Source organism: Pistacia vera, unplaced genomic scaffold (assembly GCF_008641045.1).
Source record: "Pistacia vera cultivar Batoury unplaced genomic scaffold, PisVer_v2 Contig67, whole genome shotgun sequence".
Taxonomy (NCBI): domain Eukaryota; kingdom Viridiplantae; phylum Streptophyta; class Magnoliopsida; order Sapindales; family Anacardiaceae; genus Pistacia; species Pistacia vera.
Genome location: NW_022196523.1, coordinates 387,086 through 407,939, shown reverse-complemented (window position 1 = coordinate 407,939; position 20,854 = coordinate 387,086). Strand labels below are relative to the sequence as shown.

The window sequence follows — 20,854 nt, the reverse complement described above, 5'->3', positions numbered from 1 at the left end:
AAAAAATTGTAAAAAAAGCCAAAAAATTCAAATTGGGTGGGCTCTACTTTGGCATTGAATTGGGTTTGGTTTTTAATGGTTTCAGGGACATCTATCGACCAAGGGATTGCATATGTGCTGATGTTGGTGGTGCTGGTGCTCACCTATCTCATTCACGCCGCTGACTTTTATTAAAAGCTTGTAAATTTTTGCGATTGTCGGGGGATTTGGAGTTAGGATATGGAGGCGTTCGTTTAAGGCATGAAAGTGCGATATAATTTGTTGGATGATTCGTATTTTTGATTCGTCTGAGATATTGGGGCTTGTTTGTATGTAGTTTTTATGCACTTTGACGAATTGTTGTTGGGCATTGATAATGTTATTCCTATGTTAGACAGCACTGTGATTGCATTGATCTAGACAATGAAATGGCGAACACAGAAAGCAACTAAAAATAAGCCAATAACCAAAGGAATCAAGCATATAATAAAACATGATAAGCAGTAGTAAACTTGATAGAATCTATAAGCATTCATAAATATGTACATAAAGCATAGAAGACAGAAAATATAGGAATCTGTAGATTGTTACTTGGTCACGGCAAATGGCAGCTCATAGATGGCAGCAGACGGCGGCAGACGGCAGCAGATGTGAAGGCTGAAGCTGAAATCTGAGCTGAAATGACTTATCCGGTAGATCAGCAATAGAGATGGTGATGATTGAAGAGTTCACGTTGAAGACTAGAAGACTGGAAGTTGAAGAATGAAGCGCTGAAGCAGAGTAGAGCAGACTGCAGACCGAAGACCGAAGACTTGAAGACTGAAGAGTGAAGACGTGAGGCGCTGAAGCTTAGCTGAAAGCTTGAAGGAGATCTGACATTGCTTCTGAGATCTCAAATGGAGGACACGAAAAGGAGGACTAGACTGGAGGAGATCGTGAATGGAAGCAGCAAACGGCAAACAGAAGAAAAAGTGAAAAATTGAAGGAAGAAGACGACGGCTCTGTATCAGTGTATTTGTAGCCAAAACCCAAAAGTAAAAACAATGTTGAGATCTCGAATGGAGGACACGAAGAGGAGGACTAGACTGGAGGAGATCGTGAATGGCAGCAGCAAACGGCAAAGTGCAAACCAGAAGAAAAAGTGAAAAATTGAAGGAAGAAGGCGACGGCTCTGTATCAGATAATCAGACTATCAGTGTATGTGTAGCCAAAACAAAGTAAAAAGAATGTGTTTTTTAATAAAAGTATTTTAAGGGTTTGGTTTTAGTCTGACAACAGTTTGACTTTTATGTGCATGTGATTGTTTTGAAATTTAAATTTTTTTTTTTATTTCATTTTTTCATGCGTTAAACCGGAAAAACTAGGACCGGAAATTTTTTAAATAACGGTTGGACCGTCGGTTTGCTACAGTACGACGGTCCAACCGCGGTTTGAAACGGTTTAATGGCAAATCCCGGTTATTCACTCTCTTCAAACCGGAAATGTAAGCGGGTGGCGGTCCGACCGGTTCGACCGCCCGGTCCGGTCCGGGTTTCAGAACCTTGATTAAAGGTACCCATTTATCCCATTGGATCGATGGATAGACTGGTCAAACCTGCTTCTTTGGTGGAGTGAGTGAGTTAATGATTTGCTTGGACTTTTGTGTTTCAATTGGTGGAATAGTGGAACCCTCTCAAGGGTACAAATATTTGGGGTTTAGATTTTAGTAGGCAGAAATTAAATTGGGTTATACGTCTAACTGCAAACACTGCAACCAATTTTTATTAGAGCAAACCAAAAGTTCCCACCCGAGGTTTAGCGAAATGTTAACTTGATATCCTGGTTTTATTTATTCCAAATTTTCACTTTAAAAGTAACTCTGTTAGCGGCAGTTGGACTTTGAAACCGATGTAGAGGGTGCAATTATCAAATTGCCTTCACCCCATTCCAAACTACCACCACAACCGACCAAACCACCCCATTCTAAATCCCACAAAACACCTCAAATCTACCACAGTAGCCACGTAGTCACCACCACCACAACAACAACCACGCAACCACCACCACCACAACAACAACCACGCAACCACCACCACCTAAAATCACACCATTTCAATAAAACTCCACCCAAATCCAAACCACCAACGCATGCAAATAAACCCAATCAAGCTCCAATTAAGCCTACTTTTATCAATTAAACAAATCCCAATTCATTCAAACTGAAAACCCTAAAGATTGGAGGCCGACGAACGGTAGAAAATGGTGATCAAACGTTGATGGGAAGTATGGGGGTTTTAGAGAGGGAACACTGGTGAATCGATTGGTAGAGGCAAGGGAGGTTTCTGGTGACTAGATCGGCCAAAAAAGCTTGCGGCACGCCAACTCGAGCCAATGCGATGAACGACAAATAGCGGGGTAAATGCGCATGGAATGAGTGGGGGGACAGTGGGGAGAAAAATGGTGGTGATGGGGAGGGTCGTCGACAATGGATTTCGGCCAATCCCTGGCTAGGGTAGTGAGCAGCGATTGAGCAAAGCAAAAAACTGTGGTGACCGACGATTTGCGGGATCTGTGGGGTGGGGGATAGAGGGGTTTTAATGTGGTGAGGTTGGAGGATCAGATGGTGGTGGCAAGGGGTCAAGATGTTGCCAGAATCTTTTGAGATGAGGTTCTGAGATGTGGAGGGAAAAACAAGATGTGAGGAGGAGATGGAGATGACGAAGAAATGGGAAGGAAAGATGAAAAACCAAAAAAGAGAAAATGACTGTTTTAGCCTTTACCTATTAAAATGAAGGAACAATGTTACTTTTAGGGTGAGAATTGGGAAGAAATGAAAGCAAAGGTCTCAACTTGATATTTCACTAAGCCTTGGGTGGGAACATGTCATTTGCTCTTTTTTGTTATTTAACTGAAATGAACCTGATGATGGGTTCTCAAGCCAGATCCACGATGTAGCAAAAGGAAAATCCACAAGCCATTAGGCCCAATTCCTAGTTTCTTACCCAGTATATTAATTTTAAGGGTAATATTACACCAACAACCGTCTTTCACAAAATTTTTCTCACAATCTTGATATAACAACTCATAATTGATCAGATTGTAATTAATTAAAATGACCTATGTGGGATCCGTTGTAAATTGACTAATTGTGAGTTGTCACGTCATTATTGTGAGAGAAAGTTTGTAAGAGAGGGTTGTTAGTGTAGTATTACTCTAATTTTAATTTTCTAAACACTGTGCCAAGAAGTTAATTCAATAAGTATTAGGTAGTATATTAACTAACAGTGAAGAAAATTTATTTATGAATACTTTACAAAGCTAATATAAAAATATTTTCTCTAATTAAATTAAGCTATGATATAAATCGTATATATTAGTTCTGTCTAAGTGAAAGATACAGAATTTCACCAGAAACTTGTTAAAGTTGATCAAATGTTGTGCCTATCCAAAACCAATGGGGAAATTCTTTCTTTCAGAATAGATTGAGGATCAAAATGTCATTCATCTTTAAAAAAAAGATTTCAAATATGATAAATTATCATAGACGTAGTCATGATTTTTAGTGAGTGGATTCAAAATATCTAAGTTGATAAATTTATAATAAAATATATACTAAAATGATAAACACAAAAAATGTACTTGTAAAAGTTATAAATACCAAATTATCAATTCTACAATTGTTTTCGACGATTTTTCATATTTTGAAAACGTTACATAATTGTTTCATTAACAATTTTATCAAATATCTCTTTCTCAATATATGTAATAAGATAATCATTTAACAATTGATCTTCCATACAATTTCATAATCAATTTTTCACAATTTTCATCATAGAAAATGTTATTTCAACACTTTCCAATTACAACTTAATTTATCAAAATTCAACTCATAACTTAGGTATTTCTAACAATTTCTACTAACACAATAAAATTCAACTCATAAACCCATGAAAACTCATCAACTCCAACTGTAAACATAAAGCAATTAACCAATATATCAAAATTAAATCAAATCCTCAAATTTTTACAACTTAGGGTTTCATCAATTCTTTAAATCATTCAAAATCAACTCAATAACAAACCAAAATTTATCAAACCCAACTTAAAACAACAACTAATTAACGCATACCTCAATATAAACAAGATTAAATCAAAACCCACATCAAAATCTAGAAATTTAATCTTCCAATTTCAAATTCATTTATTAAATTCAACAAAAACCTTATAGTTCACGATATTTCATCAATTAAAAAAATTAAAAGAAAAGAATTTTAAGTTAAAAAAACAAAAAAGAATGAGCATCATATTACCTTATAATCCAAAGAAGTAATATTTTTTAAGTATCTGAAAAAGAGAAAAAGATAATATGAGAAAAAATGAGAGGAAATGAAGAAGATAGAAAATCTAAAAATGTATTGATTAATAATTTATTTTTGTGAGGGTCAACATGAATTTAAACAGGGTTAAAATTATAAATTCTATAAAACATAAAGTATTTAAAAAAAAAAAAAAATTTTTTTTGAGGGTTCAATTGAACCCACATGTTTTTATATGGCTGCAGCCTGCAGGCCTGCTCATGATATGCATGCATGCATGCAAGCCGCATGATCTAACGGAAACAAGGTTTGACCCACACAATTAAAAATCATATTAACGTATATGCCGGCACTGTGGAAAACTTTTAACAGCTTCAATCAAATTCTTTGCGGTGCTTTATTTATATATATATAAACATGGGTGAGTTTATTCTTCTGCATATCGGCATGAATCTTGTGGTTTTTGATCACTTCCTGCTGCATGGATGGACAGTATCGGANATGCCGGCACTGTGGAAAACTTTTAACAGCTTCAATCAAATTCTTTGCGGTGCTTTGAATGGGTGAGTTTATACTTCTGCATATCGGCATGAATCGTGTGGTTTTTGTTCACTTCCTGCTGCATGGATGGACAGTATCCGACATATATATACTACAGTTATTGTCAAATTAATAATTCATTCTGGGACAAAATTATTTGAGTTTTAAGCCCTAAACTTTAGAAGGTAACTTTTATTTTATTTAAGTCTTGTCAATCTTAGAAAAAATCATTTAAAGTATTATTATTCTCAAGCAAATCAATTTAAAGCCAGATTCAACACAAAATTACTTTAAATCTTAAGTCGCTCGGTATAAAAAACTTCATCAAACCTTTTTTTCTCAGTAAAAACGCTAATTTTAGGTATCATACTGTTGTGCTAAAAATATACACTAATGTCAATAAGATCAATCAGAGTTCAATAAGCACTTAAATATAAGGTAGCATTAACTGTCAAAAACCCAAACCGTCTTCAAGAGATATTTTATATCAATTTGATCCTATTTTAAGATAAGGATTAAGGAATGGTCCCCATGTATGAAAACAACTTACAAAAACACTCATTACATTGATCTTAAAGGTATAAATGGATACCTTTCTTTGTGAAAAAAGGGACTGGTTAGGCATATGAGAGCTAGATAAACATTTGAGCTTTATTATTTTTTCTCTGTAAACAAAACATTTCTCCATTTCTATACGCCTTAAGGCAATATAAAAAAAAAAATAGTCAAAAAAATAAAATAATAATAGATGTAGGATTCGCTTTAGGCATCCGAATTATTATGAAAATCTCTCTTATCAATCTATTATTTATGTTTTTGCAAACATATATAATCTCTGCACCATAATCAACTCTCATAATCATTCACAAATATATATAATCTCTGCACCATAATCAACTCTCATTATCATTCACGTGTAATTTCTAAGACTTTTTTAATACTTTGTACATATGAGTTATTGGTATCAAAATCACACATCAACACATACTTATTCTTTCACATAAATTTTTTTAAAACCTCTGCTCTGTTCAAATTAAGCAAACTGGCCAACTGATATAACTACAATTTGTATTTGAAGGGGTCAAAGAACATTGAATAGGTTCTAAGAGATGAAATTGTTGATAGTTATACATAAATTCAAAAATTAATTTTTGTAGAAGATGAGCATCCGGCCTATGAATATTTGACCACTGTCCCAAAACTTAAACTTCAGTACACGTTTGGGATTTTAATGTCGTCAAAACAATCCAATGAAAATTGGTCCACTAATGAACAGATGGTTCAGACACCGAGGCAGAGTTTCTGTTAGCTATTGGGCTAGACAGAATTAGCTCCTTGCAGGCCCTCCTTATATAATCAACCAATTATGTGCTGAGGAGCTCGCCAATTTCAGCCTCACACATGACTTGGGCAGTATTCCATTTAAATCCAATTCCTGGTTATATTTTTAATGCATGACTACTTCTTTTATTAATATGAATTTGAGTTAATTAAATCGTCTCAGAGCTATCCAACCCTCTAGATATAAATTAATTGTTAATTTAAAGTTAAAATTTGTTAGAAGTTGTAAGAAAGTTCAAATCATTTTCTTGTGCATGGATATTCTTATGCCATAAAATTTCTAATGCATGGATTCACGACAAATGTCATTGCCATTATAGATAAATTTAAACATATATTATAATTACATTACAAACACTAAAATAATCACCTCATGTATAGATTTGTAGTAATTTGCATATGCTTATTTTATTAGTGTCAAAATCACACATAAACCAACCGAACTAAATAAACTAGGATGTGAAACATAATTAGTGGTGGGTGGGAACCAATTCAAGCGGGAGCCATTTAGTTCAGGTCTGCCCAGAGCTCCTGACACTGTCACGGGCTTATCAGTTAGAATAAGCAGAACTCATGCAGCATGACAACAAACACAAATACAGTATAATGTCACAATTCATGTAATTCAATAACAAATAAAGAAACAAGTTTTCAATAATACTATTTAAGTCTTGTTCTTTCTTTTTATTATTCTTATCAAACAAATGAGCTTACAGTGTTGTTTTGATGATGTTATTAGTGTCAATTATTAAAATTAACATAAGAAATACTAGGAAAGACAAAATTGTTTTACGTTCTCAAATCTCAATAATGGTATCAAAATTTCGCTCTGGTTGTTAAAGTTATAACATACAGTACCGTTGCAAGGGCAGGTCCAAAGTATGCAATTTGGGGCAGTTGTGAAAACCAGAAAAATAAGGGTGAAAGTAATTACTAACAAAATTTAAAAAAAAAAAAATCTCAGGAGTCGGTGGCAGAATGTGTACCTTGGCAGGTAAAAAAATAACTCGCCCAGCCTGGCCCATGGTAGGTTAAGCAAAATGGGGGGCCGAACCTAACCCAACCTGCCAGGCCCGCCTCTTGGCCAAAAGGGTTGGCCCAACCCGACCCTTCAACCCTAACTCGGGAAATTTTAGTGCGGGCTGGCCCGGAATTTTTTTATATTTTTTCTTTTGTGTAATTTTTTTGAGTTAACTTTTTAAATATCAATAATTCAATTAAATTGATTTTTTTTGTTAATATTTCAAATATTAATTCAATTTTAATACAATTAAATTGTAATATAAGAAAAATTAGATCTATTCATTTATCGAAAAATAAAATAAGAAATAAGAAATTACAACAATTATTGTCTCGTTAAAAACCTTACCAAGAAAAACCCAATTGGGATAAAAACTTGGTAAAGAAAAAAGAGTGTAATAATTGACATTTAATTTACAAATTACAAAGTTACAATTTACAAAACAACTAATTTGGGGGTTGACCAGGATCTCCCTCATTTGTATCATCTATATTACAAAATTGAAATGATTCGATTAAAGTATTGTTGGTAACCTTGTATTGATCTTGATGATGCGATCGTACCCAATCTCGAAGACATGTGAGGACTTCAATCATTTTTTGTGAAAGTTTAGTCCTCCTTTCATTTAAAATTCTTCCACTTGCACTAAATGTTTGTTCGAATGAACTGGGCAAGTCTTGATAATATTGGAAAAATACATTTTTTGGTTTTCCAATATTCTAAGATATCAAAGTTTGCTCTTTGTTATGGATCTGTTGGTAGCTCATTACTCTGTAGCTACATGGAGGACAGTACATTTGTTGTTGATGCTTCTAAAGAGGAGGTTGTGCTTAGCGTTTGGGTCCTCTTCGGCCTATTAAGTGCACTCTAAGAGTTGAAGTCTTCATTTGTTTCTTCTGATGCTACTTCCTTGGGTATTTCGCCCCTTCCCTCGTTCCCATACCTATTTTCATATTGCAAATATACCTCTACAAGACACTCTCTTATCCCTCCTAGTTGATTGGCATATGTTTCATCCCGTAAATTTTCACTTAACGTGTCTAAACCATTTTCTGAATGTGCTAATTTAATTCTAAGATCTAATATGACAACTAAACAATAAAGAAAAGGAAAAAATTTCTAATATTTTTTAAATTTTAATTCCATTGCCTCTATTGGTCCCTTGAAAATTTCATTGTTTCTGTTTTTTTTTTTTTTATATAAATCTAAATTTTTATAATTGTATGTATTACAAATGGACTAGTAGGATAATACACACCAAAAAGTTGTAAGCTGGATTGATAAAAAATTTTAAGAAAAGAATGAAAATTTTGAGCTATATGTCAATCACTGTCTATCAAATAATGATGACCCCTATTATTTGCTAAAAAATAACAAATTAAATTTGAATAAGATAAACATGAATCAAGCATTAAATAAGTACTATTCCATCTAACATGCACATCTAATGCAAAAGTTCTAGAAGACGTATTTAATTTTATACAAACATCTTGAAATTCAGCATTTTCTCTATTACTATTAGTAGTCAAAGATAAAAAAATCTCTAATTCTATCAATATTATTTCTAATTTTTCATACCACTTTTCACAATTAAATTAATAATGTGACATGCACAATGTTGGTGAAAAAACTTCAAATTGTCATAAAAAAGGAAAATTTTCTTGAAAAAAATCTATAACTTTACTATTAGCACTTGCATTATCTAAAGTTAAACTTATCAGTTTGTGAACAATATCATAATCTTCTAAAACTTCAACAATTTTATTATAAATTTGTTGAACACTATGATCCACATCCATTAATCTAAATCCTAATAAAGATTTATTTAATTTACATTCGTTATCAAAATAATGACTTATTACACAAATATAATCATGTTTAGATCTACCACTCCAAATATCGACGGTTAGAGCCACATTAACATAACAACTATGTATTTTATTTTTTAATTCTAATTTCATTTTCCCAAACAATTTTATTAAATTATTTCTAGTTGCAGTTTTAGAATGAATTTTAAATCTTGGAAAAAATAAATTTCTAATAAATCTTTCAAAATATTTATCTTTAGCTATATTAATAGGTTGATCAGTTGCAGCAATATATAAAACTAATTGTTCCCTATATACACCAGAATTATAACGCCAAGTAGTATCCATATTAGTTATTTGAGTTTGATTAGTTTCTTTATTTTCATGTTGAGTAATATGTTTATTAGCATGTCTTTTTGAAGAACTGTTATCATTACCTGCATCAGCTTTATAAATATTTCCACAATACTTGCATCTTGCTTTCTTCACTTAAACTCAATTTTTTGTCTCGTAAAACTTATCGAAATACATCCAAACGTCTGATTTGTGCCTGTCGTCAGTTTCGACTACAATTGACGAACCTGCTTCTGCTTGAGATGGAGTTGGATGAGGACGGCGATTACGAGGATGACTTCTAGAACTATCGGGAGCTATAGCAGCATGAGAAGGAAAGGGAGGGGGAGGGGGTGGGGGAAGGGAATATTTGAGGTGTATCAAATTCTGAGAGTGGGAGTAACATGACTATTTGAACAAACTACATTTACATTAGTAAATTCAGGGGGACTAGGATAATTTCTCCATCATTGAAATTGATGGGATGGAAATATCTATCCATTCTAGTTTTAAAAAAAAAATGGATATAAAAGAAATAAAGAATTAAAGAAGGGGAATTGGAATTTGGAAATATGAATTGAAAATTGCAAAAACTAAGAAAAAATAAAATGAGAACAAATTGGCAACAAAGAGAATAATTGAGAGATTTCAATAGAGAAAATGAGAGAATTTGGGAAGTGAGGAAATATGAGAGTTTAGGCCCTATTTATAGAAAAAATGGGAAAAGAAAATGATCAAAAAGACCCCTCCAACTGTTATAAAATGGCTATATTTCAAGGGTAAAATGGGTATTTGTAAAAAAATTAAATTAAAATTTTTTTGGTCCAACCCACCGGGTTGGCAACAGGGTCAACCTGGCAGGTTGGATAGGTTTTTTTTAAAAAATATATGTAACCCACCAGGCCGCCGGGTCGACCTATAAAGGCCCAGCCCGCCCAACGGGGTATACGCGGGCCAAGTTTAACTGGCCCCCACCACCATATCAATTTTATTGTTTGTGTTGTGCCTAATTTCTTGGCAGTCAGCTTTGTACCACATGTCCTCAAGGTGTGTAGAAGGCTGACAACTTGGATCCTCCCACTTTTCACTTGTCGTTTTATCAGTGCTTGTCTTTTCTTACAAGGTGATTATTGTCAAAAGCATGGGTTAAACTGTCATTAACATGACCCGGCCTGTTATAAGTATTAAGATTACTGACTCAGATCCTAATTAAGGGGATTATACATGCAAGCAGCCTGCAACACCCGCTCTCAACCATTGTCAGACGAGCCAATTATAAAAGGATCCCACGGCCTCTGTTCCAAGGGATTCTAGTGTTTGTAAAGTCCAAGAGAAAAATACACTGACTTGTTTTAGAGAGAATAGATAGCGAGAGTTGAATGTCCTTCATTCATCTCGCAAACTTCTCTTTGTAACCTCATTCGACTCTGTAACACTCCTCAATAATAGCATAATAGTGAATGTAGATTTCGTTTTTATACAGCCGAATCACTATAAAATCTTTTTTGTTCTTTATTTTATTATGACGTTTTTGGCGACCTTGCTAATTACTGAGAATCACGCATACATCTTACATGATCCCTTCTGAGGCCGACTAGGTATCTTTGGTTGATACGAACTATCGCATCAACAATTTGAAGTGTTTCATTCTAGGCTGTTGTTACAACTCTTAAATAGCTTGAACCTTTGGGGTTCTGCTATTTCTGCTAAGTAATAGTTTTGTGGTGGTGATGAAGATAGAAGCTTCCAATTGTGATTTGCCAGGCAATGCTATTTATTTTGTTCGAAGACGCCAATCTTCATAATTGATTGCAGGATAACATCATAAACCAATTAATCTAATCTAATATATCTCATCCATCTACATCTACAAGTCAACCTCCAAATTATTATACAATTCTAAATCATAAACATTGTGATTACTTTCTTTAAAAACTAAATACGTATTAAAGAGGTCTGATTTTATTACATATTCAATTAGATTATGCGATTTAATTGTCCTTGTGTTGTGCGTCATCTTTATATTATTGTATATATTATTAAACTCGAATAAGGTGGCAATTAAAACTATAAAGGCATCAAACTAAAACCTGTGGCGAACGGGAAAGCCACATACTTATTAGATAAGCAGAAATGAGAGAAATTTTTACCTTCTTGTAAAATCATGTGCGACGATGAATGGGCAAGTACTGAAACAAGATAAGGGTTCATTCTCATCAATTGCACACTTTTGACTATAAAAAAATGTTGGAACCACTTAATACCTGAATGATTAGCATTTGAATAAGTTTACTAATGTAGTGATGCGTTTGACATTCTAAATGTCTAGTAAACTTTTGATCACCGAATAGTCGTGCCAATCCATTGCTTGATGTATCCGTTACAATTAAAATAAATAGTCAGAAAGCTATAGCCAACTGTCCAGATCTTCTTATAGAAGAATCTTAATGTTGTAAACCAAGCCTAATCCGTCGAATCTAAACACCAATACTCAAATACAAATCAAACAATAAAGAATCAAGAAACACACCACAATATGTCATGGTTCACTTGTTCAATATAGAACAAGTTACATCCATGTTGAGCTCCAGAATATGAAGCTCACTGCACTATAATTAACACTTCGAATGATACAGATTACAACCAAACCAGACTCTCTGGCAACAACACAATCAATCACTCACCTCTCTCCCCTTTACATCCGCAAACCTGTACAACCACTAGAGAACTCACTACCTTTGAAGGAACTCACAGCCCTCAATCAAGACTCTAGACAGATTCACATCGAGAAGAACAAATTGAGTGACAAACCCTAACCCCAGGTTACTATCGTGTTTTACAGAGAAAATATAGAAAACAGACTGTAGCAAAACTGAGAAAACAACCTCCTCTATATCGTTGACCACTAAGTGAACTGGAGCCGTCAGTTTTTGCTTCATCGAAGGGTTGAGATCAACTTGAGTTTAATGAGCAAAACGGCAGCGTTTAACTTGGCTTTAAATGATGTCGCAGATTTCACCGTTTAACAATTAATTAATTTCCTGAAGTTGGTCAGTGATTTGGAATATATAGTATAACTTAATTGCACCCATGAAAATATAAAAAAAGTTACTTTGAAAAGAAGTTATTGAAATTTTAATATATAGAAGAGCCCATAAACTGTAGTATCAAAGACTACAGCTGAATGACAGTTGAAACTACTGATTAATAAATAATATTTTCTGAACTTTTTTTCATGTTTAGCTCTGAATAGTACAAAAACTTGACTCTTATCGTTTAATATTTTCTTACATATGTACCACACAAATTTAGCTGAAGGTCCATACTAATTGTATCCTTCCCTTGGTGAAAGAATTTAGCTCCAGCTCCAGTGAATCCTTTAAACTTTGAGCCATGGAGACCTCCATCCCAAAGCCACATGCAGTTCTAATATCAAATCCCGGTTTGGGCCACCTCATCCCTGTTCTGGAACTTGGAAAACGCCTTGTCACCCTTCACAACTTTGAAGTAACAATCTTTTTTGTTGCGTCTCAAACATCAGCCGCAGAATCAGAGATGATCCAAGCTGCCATGAGTCCAAAACTTTGCCAACTTATCGAAATTCCACCGCCAGATATCTCGCACCTCGTAGGCCCTGATACCGCGCTCGTCACCATACTTGCAATCATGATGCGTGAAAGCAAATCAGCTTTACGTGCAGCAATATCTACTTTGAAATCTCGCCCAACTGCGATGATTTTTGGCCTCTTCGGAACTGAATCTTTTGAGATCGCTGATGAGCTTGAGATACCAAAGTACTACTTTGTAGCCTCGCATGCATGGTTTCTCGCACTCACAGTATATACACCGATCCTAGATAAGTTGGTGCAAGGACAGTATGTTGATCAAACAGAACCGTTTGACATCCCGGGCTGCAAGTCCGTTCGACCTGAAGAGGTGGTTGACCCAATGTTGGATCGGACTAATCAACAATATTTTGAATATGTTCGCATGGGGACGGAGATCCCGCTTTGTGATGGGATTTTGATTAACACTTGGGAGGATCTGCAGCCGAAAGCACTGGCTGCACTGAGAGATGATAAACTTTTAGGTGGAATCGTTAAGGCTCCCATTTACACTGTTGGTCCGATAGTGAGGTCCCTTGGACCTACTGGCTCCAACAAAGAACTCTTTGATTGGCTAGACAAGCAACCAAGTGATTCAGTGCTTTACGTGTCACTGGGGAGCGGAGGGACGCTGTCATATGAGCAAACCATTGAGTTGGCTTGGGGTTTGGAGTTAAGCCAACAAAGATTTATTTGGGTGGTTCGGCGGCCAACAGCAAAGGGAGACTGCTTGTTTTTTATGGTGGGAAGCGGTGGTGATGATGAGTTATCAAGCTTCTTGCCTGAAGGATTCCTGAACCGGATCAATGAAGTAGGAAAATTGGTCCCAAAGTGGGCTCCACAAGTGAACATCTTAAACCATCCATCAGTTGGAGGATTTTTATCACACAGTGGGTGGAATTCAATAATGGAGAGTATCAGCAATGGATTGCCGATGATCGCATGGCCATTATATGCAGAGCAGAGAATGAATGCTACCCTGTTAACGGAGGAGCTTGGCGTCGCCGTTCGACCCAAGATATTGCCGTCGAAGAAAGTGGTTGGAAGGGAGGAAATAATGATGATGGTGAGAAGGATTATGGTGGATAAGGAAGGGCATGCAATAAGGGATCGGGCAAAAGAGCTAAAACACGGTGCAGAGAAAGCATGGAGTTATGAGGGTGGATCCACTTATAATTCATTGTCTCTGCTGGCCAATAAGTGCAAGCATACATGAAAATTATTGAATGCAGTTAAGTCTGGTCACCCCTATTAACAATCAAGAAGATATATATCAAACTATTGAACCACTCAAGGGTTGGCTGTGTCATATATTTGTTCATTGTGTCAGTTTTTGTTTTTATTTTATTCAATAATAATTTTTAATATATTTCTGTTTTTGTGAATCGTTAAAACTGTTGCAGTGCTATGTAATCTTCCATGTACATGAGGAATGCTAGTGCTGGCTGCTGAGTACTCACTATTTTATAAACATTTGTTCTGGTTAATTGTTTCATTCCAATATTTTTTATGAATTGATCGGCAGAACAAAATAAAAATATTGGAATACAAAGCCTACACGCATGCATGAAAAAGTAAGCTGCAAGTTTATAGGAGAGCAAATTGAAAATTGCTATAATTTTCATTTCTTTTACTGACATATGTGACAATCCGCGCTACTCTATCAACAAAATTATACCATATGGAGCCATTCGAACATACCAAAATGCCCAACAATTGATATTTTATAGTAATTATCTATGAGCTTATATTATGTCAGAACAGTTATATACATCCGACTACTTTAGAAACAAAATTGTGCAAACATGGAACATGACCCCCCGATGAACCTTGCGGTTGTATCCAAACTAACCCGACGTCACATTCACAGATGAGCGAACTTATCTTTAGTAAGTCTCCGCTTATCTACCTTTCTTTGAATATTAATTCCTGGTCTCTTAAAAGAAATTACCATGGATATTTGACAAGGGAGCCTCATGCTGCGCTTCTTTCTAGCAACAACTGTCCTGGAGCTTGGCAACCCCCTACTCGCCTGACTGAACCAGCATAGGTTCCACGTTACGTTACTATATTTTTGTAGTCTAACGGATACTTCAATTCCTTGCGAGAAGTTAATCTAACAACTGCCCACGAGTCCACTTAATCTCTGTTGAAGTCTAATTCAAAATTGTCTTTTTAGTTAGTGGGGTTTAATAAGTCTTTGGTTATAGGTTGAAAGAGTCTATGATGTGTTGTTTTCTATAGTTACCCGGTTCCTATTTCAATAATACTATACATATTTACGATTGATGCTTGATTTTAACACCAACGACTCACACGTGTAATGTGTTAAACTACTCCTAGAAATTACACGTGAATTATTCATAAGAAGAGTTTATGATATTGAGATTATATATGTTTACAGAAACGTAAATAATAGATTGATAAGTGAAATTTTTATAGTGGTTCGGATACTTAAAGTGAATCATATATCCACTGTTATTTTATTATTCTCTGGTTATTTTTCTGATATTGCCTATAAGGCGTACAAAAATAGAAAAATGCTTTGTTTATAGAGAAAAAATAATAAAGCTTATATATTTGTCTAACTCTCATATGCCCAACCCCTTTTTCAAGAAAAGATGTGCTCATTTATACCTTTGAGGTCAGTGTAATAGGTGCTTTTGCAAGTTCTCTTGACATGTGTGGACCGCTTCTTAATTCTTATTTTAAAATGAGGTAGGATTGATATAAAATATCTCTTAGAGGTGATTTAGGTTTTAACAGCTAATACACTTTGTTTTTTTAGATAGTATTTGTTAGGGCCAAAAATCGTCCTTGGCCCAAATAAGAAAACAGGACCACTAGTGAAGAAAATATCAGGCCCAGTCCTAAAGAGGCCCAAGCCAGATCAGTCCCATTTGATACGAGATACGGCCGACCCAAACCATCTGGGCACGGGCCTCCCAGTTCCAATTCACTTCTTGGGCCTATAGCCGAGTTCCGAGCCCATGGCCTGCTGATCATATTCCTGTTCCTGATCAATCTCCTACTCGAAGTCATTTTCCTGTTCAAAACACTTTCCTACTCGAAGTTACTTTCCTAATCAGAGTCACTTTCCTATCCGGACACTGGTAAGACATCTTACTACGGCCCTAATTCTTCTAGGGTTTGCATCAGAGTCACATTAGGACTCCTACTCCCACCAGGATTGGGAGACCAGACAATCACTATATAAACAGAGGCCAGCCCTCTCACAAAGGACACACTACATTAGACCTTCACACCCGAAGCTCTTACTTGAGAGTTTTACATTACCGCCATAGTCACAGTCTCCAACTAGATTTCTGGTAACCTCTCTATTCCCTAGCCCTCACTATACTAGCCTCTTTCAGCCTTGCTGACTTGAGCGTCAGAGTGCCTACGGCAAACACTACCCTAGTGTTTCCCATTCGCTTCACGCATGTGTTTCTCTACGTGTGCAGGTGCAGCAAATCGCTAGTGGCCTCAACCTCACAGGATCAAACCCCCCTTCCGTATAGGTAGATTTTTACGTCTACAGTTTGGTGCCCACCATGGGGCCTCTAGCAATCATTTGGCTTGACGAACCTTGCTACGTTGAGGAACATTCCATGGCTGACAATCCCGACAACGTTAACTCCGGCCTTGAGGCCAGACTGGAGGTTTGACCTCTCTCATGCAATAAAAATCAAACAAGGTGGCCACACTGGAAGCCGAGAACAATGCAATCCGGACCGAAAACACGTCCATTAGGGCTGAAAACCAGTCTCTAAAAGAGAAGGTGAATCAATTCTATGATCTCGAGTTCTTGCCCAACCAAGTACCCCCTAAGCGATTCCGCGCCCCTATCCATCTATGCAACCACTCTCCACACCAGAGCATCGGCCCTCAGTCTACGGTAAAGGGCCGCGTCCATTAAGCGCACTGGCGCTTGACGACTCCGTTTTGACTAATGGAGACAAAGATATGCCAGCAGAACACCATCCAGCCGACCTATCCCAGCCTCGTGACCAAGACAATCCGATAACAGAAAGCCCACATCCGCAAGACCAGCCCATCCTTACCGTCCCGCTCCACCTCCAGTCAACAACCCAAACACAAATTAACCGTATTCGGCTCGGCTCACCCTCACGGGTTGAATGGCCAAACCAAGCCAACTGGAAGGAACAACCACCGAACAAGTCTTCCGTAGAAGCCATGGGCGTTGAACAAGCTGACTGCTGGATGACTCCGATAGTAAGATACCTGGAAAACGATGAACTCCTGGCTGACAAGAACGAAGCACGCCGACCGAAAGCAAGAGCCGCCAGATTCACCATACATGAGGGCCAATCCTCAAAAAGTCATTCTCGGGCCCTTATCTCAAATGCGTAAGCCCAGAAGAAGCCCAAAGTGTTCTAGCCGAACTCCATGAAGGCGAATGCGGGAACCACGCAGGGGGCTGTAGTCTTGCACACCAGGTGATCACCGCTGGATATTACTGGCCGACCATACGCACCGATTCGACCGCTTACGTGAAGAAGTGCGACAGCTATCAGATGTTTGCCCATGTCTCACACCTCCCACCAGAGCGACTCCATTCCATTCTCACACCTTGGCCGTTCATGAAGTGGGGAATGAACATCGTGGGAAAGCTACCTACTATACCCGAGCAACGAGTCTTCATGTTGCCTGTGACAGACTACTTTACCAAGTGGATCGAAGCTGAAGCCTTCGCACAAGTCAAAGATCGAGAGGTAAAGGCCTTCATCTAGAAAAATGTCATCTGTAGGTTCGGGATACCGAAGGAGATCGTCACCGATAATGGATCCTAGTTCATTAGCTCAGGCTTCAAGGATTATTGTGACAAGTGGGGAATCAAATTGAGCTTCTCAACTCCCCGCAACCCCCAATCTAATGGCCAGGCCGAGTCATCAAACAAGACCATCATTCAGACATTGAAGAAGCGATTGCAGAAAGCTAAGGGTGCATGGGCAGACGAGCTACTCGGAGTCCTCTGGTCATACTGAACCACGGCTTGCTCATCAATGGGCGAAACCCTGTTCTCCCTCACATACGGTTCTAAAGTAGTCATCCCAGCTAAAGTATCAGTTCCGTCCACCAGGCTCCAATGGGCGGACGAGGAATCAAACAGTCACAACCTCTGCCAGAACCTAGACACCGTGGACGAGCTACGGGAACTGGCGAGCATCCGCAACGTACCAGCAACAGGCCGCCCGACATTATTACCGTAACGTGAGGATCCGTACTTTCAAGATAGGCGAATAGGTCCTCTGTAGGATCTTCCAAAACACCAAGGAGATCAACTCTGGCAAACTCGGTCCCACCTGGGAAGGCCCTTACAAGATAATCAAAGCAGCAGGGAAGGGCGCCTACAAACTCCAAACCCCCGAGGGCAAAGACATCAACAACAGTTGGAATGCCATTCATCTCAAACGCTACTACTACTAGGTGAACTTTGTCTCTTTTTTTTCTCATTTAAAAAAGGATGAGTGGGCCTATCCACCTCCTTTTAGACAGTCAACCTCATGGCCAAATATTTAATGAAGTACTATTCAGAAGTTTTTTGTCTCCAAACTGACCCCGGTCGATGAATTACTGACACCTTTAAGCCGACCCCGATCGATGAATTACTGACACCTTCAAACCGACCCCGGTCGATGAATTACTGACACCTTCAAATCGGCCCTGCCCGATAAACGTACTGACACCTTCAAATCGACCTTGCCCGATAAACGTACGTACACCTTCGAATCGACCCTGTTCGATTCACGACAACACCTTCAAATCGATCCTGCCCGATAAATGTACGTACACCTTCGAATCGACCTAGCTCGATTCACGATGACACCTTCAGATCCGCCCTGCCTGATAAACGTACTGACACCCTCAAATCGACCCTGCTCGATAAACGTACTTATACCTCCGAATCGACAGCGTACTTACACCTTCTAATCGACCCTGTTCGATTCACAATGACATCCTCGGATCAGCCTTACCCGATTCGCGAGTTGCACCTTCGTATTGGCCCCACTCGGTCTATGAAACTCAGCACGACTTATGATTCACACCACCCAGTCGGCCCGATCCGACCCAAGAACTAAACTACAGTTTGACTTCGTTTATCCAAGGGAATATACACTCGGTCGAGCAGATTGAATGAATGGTCCTTACACCATTGACAAGCAAAGCACCAACCCAGCCCAACATAAGGCCTACATGCCTTAACCATTGGGCCATTCTAAAGTAACATACATGATGTAGTGCACTTGCTAATAAAGAAACAACGAACAGTTCATTCATCCAAAGAGACAACACCAGAAGTCAAAATAGTCAAATGTTATATATATAGCATCAAACGGCCCAGTTTAGAATACAAAAAATGGCACACACGCCAGACAAAAGGGCATCGCAGGCCCCAAAATACATAAATAAAGAAAAACGCTAAGTATCCTCAGCACGAGCCTCATCCTCCATCGTTGAATCGGTCACCATGTCCGCAATGCCAGCGATCGGCCCAGCAGCCTGGCTGCCCGCATCACCAACACCTGATGGCCTCGGCTGGCTGAGGTCAGGCACCTACTCGTCGTCTTGCTGCCCCGGATGACTACCTCCCTCCTCTAGCAACTCCTACATGAGCAAGATGTCTTCATCCGAATCCCAATGAGAGGTCCATCCTTCCTTGAACTCCAGCATGAGCTCACCTCGGGCCTTAATGATAGCATCATCAACAATGGAGATGCACTGCTTCCTGAGAAACTCGACCTCTACGATTCTCTCGGCCAACTCACGCCTCAATCTCTCGACCTCATGCTCACTATCCTTGAGGCGTTGCTGACTCTCCTGCTCAGCCTTCCGGGATGCTGCCTCCTTCTGGCGCAAGCTAGTATTGACCTTGGATACATCCTGTATCCGCTTCTCCTGCGCCATGACAGACTTTCTCAGATGAAGACTGCTAGTAAGTACCTGCATAACAAAACATTGCCATCAAAACAAAATTCAAGAACGAGAATATCGAACAAAACCGCCATACCTGAACGACGCGGGATACCCCCCAATCGGCGGCAGCAACTACACCCATCTGGTTCAGACGCGCCTCGTCTACTGGAAACAAGAAAGAGTCGGCAAGCTTGCTCATAGAAGTCGCATCGGAATAAGTCGATGTAGTAGCCGGAATCGTGAATGTAATCGTCCCAGCCTCTTCATCCACAACTGCAGCATGGGACGACCCAGCTCCGGCTGCAGGCTGCTGACTTGGTGGTATTGCCAACACGTCCTCCACCCTCACATCCGCCCTAGCCAGCGACTCCCTCCTCCTCTTCTCGTGACGCTGGGCGATGGACTCGCTTGCACTCAGGACGCTCAACTTCTTCATCAGTCACTCTGCAAGTGCAAACTCTCCAACGGTTAGTGGGTTCAACCCAGACTCACAAAAATCAGCTGAAGTCTGCTTCAGCAACGGGAAGGGAGTACCTCGCTGGATTGCCTTTACATCGGCCCAAAAAGTGCTAGTCCTCAAATTTAACTCAGCCAGCACCACTCGCCAGTCGCTCTGCTCTAACGGAATAGCCAACACCCTCTGGGTCACAACGTCCAGGCCGTCTCCGCTCTGCCCAGCTCGATTTACTCAAGCTCTACAAACAAAAAACACAATCAAGATTTAGTAATCAAAGCACAAAAGAAACTACTAAATTCTCACCAGTGGCTCGCCAACCGCCCGGGATCTCACCCTGCCCTCTCTCTTCGAAAACTGTCTGACCCCTCAGGAAGAAGTAGCGGTCTTTCCAATTCTTATCACTGGACCGCAGGTCGGTCACTAGGTGAGACCAATCATGTCTCAAGTTCAACAAGTACCGACCTTTCTCCTTATCATTCTCCTTCAGGAAGTACGAGTACAACAGCTCGTGCAACCCAAACCTAACTTGGTTCCGA

General features: G+C 38.5%; 1 protein-coding gene across 1 annotated transcript; it reads left to right on the top strand.

The window, feature by feature from the left end:
- Positions 1-12,710: 12,710 nt before the first annotated feature.
- Positions 12,711-14,138, top strand: LOC116112801 (anthocyanidin 3-O-glucosyltransferase 5-like). The gene has a single exon (XM_031398926.1). It carries the CDS (start codon positions 12,711-12,713, stop codon positions 14,136-14,138), a length of 1,428 nt encoding a protein of 475 aa, XP_031254786.1.
- The last annotated feature ends 6,716 nt before the right edge of the window (positions 14,139-20,854 follow it).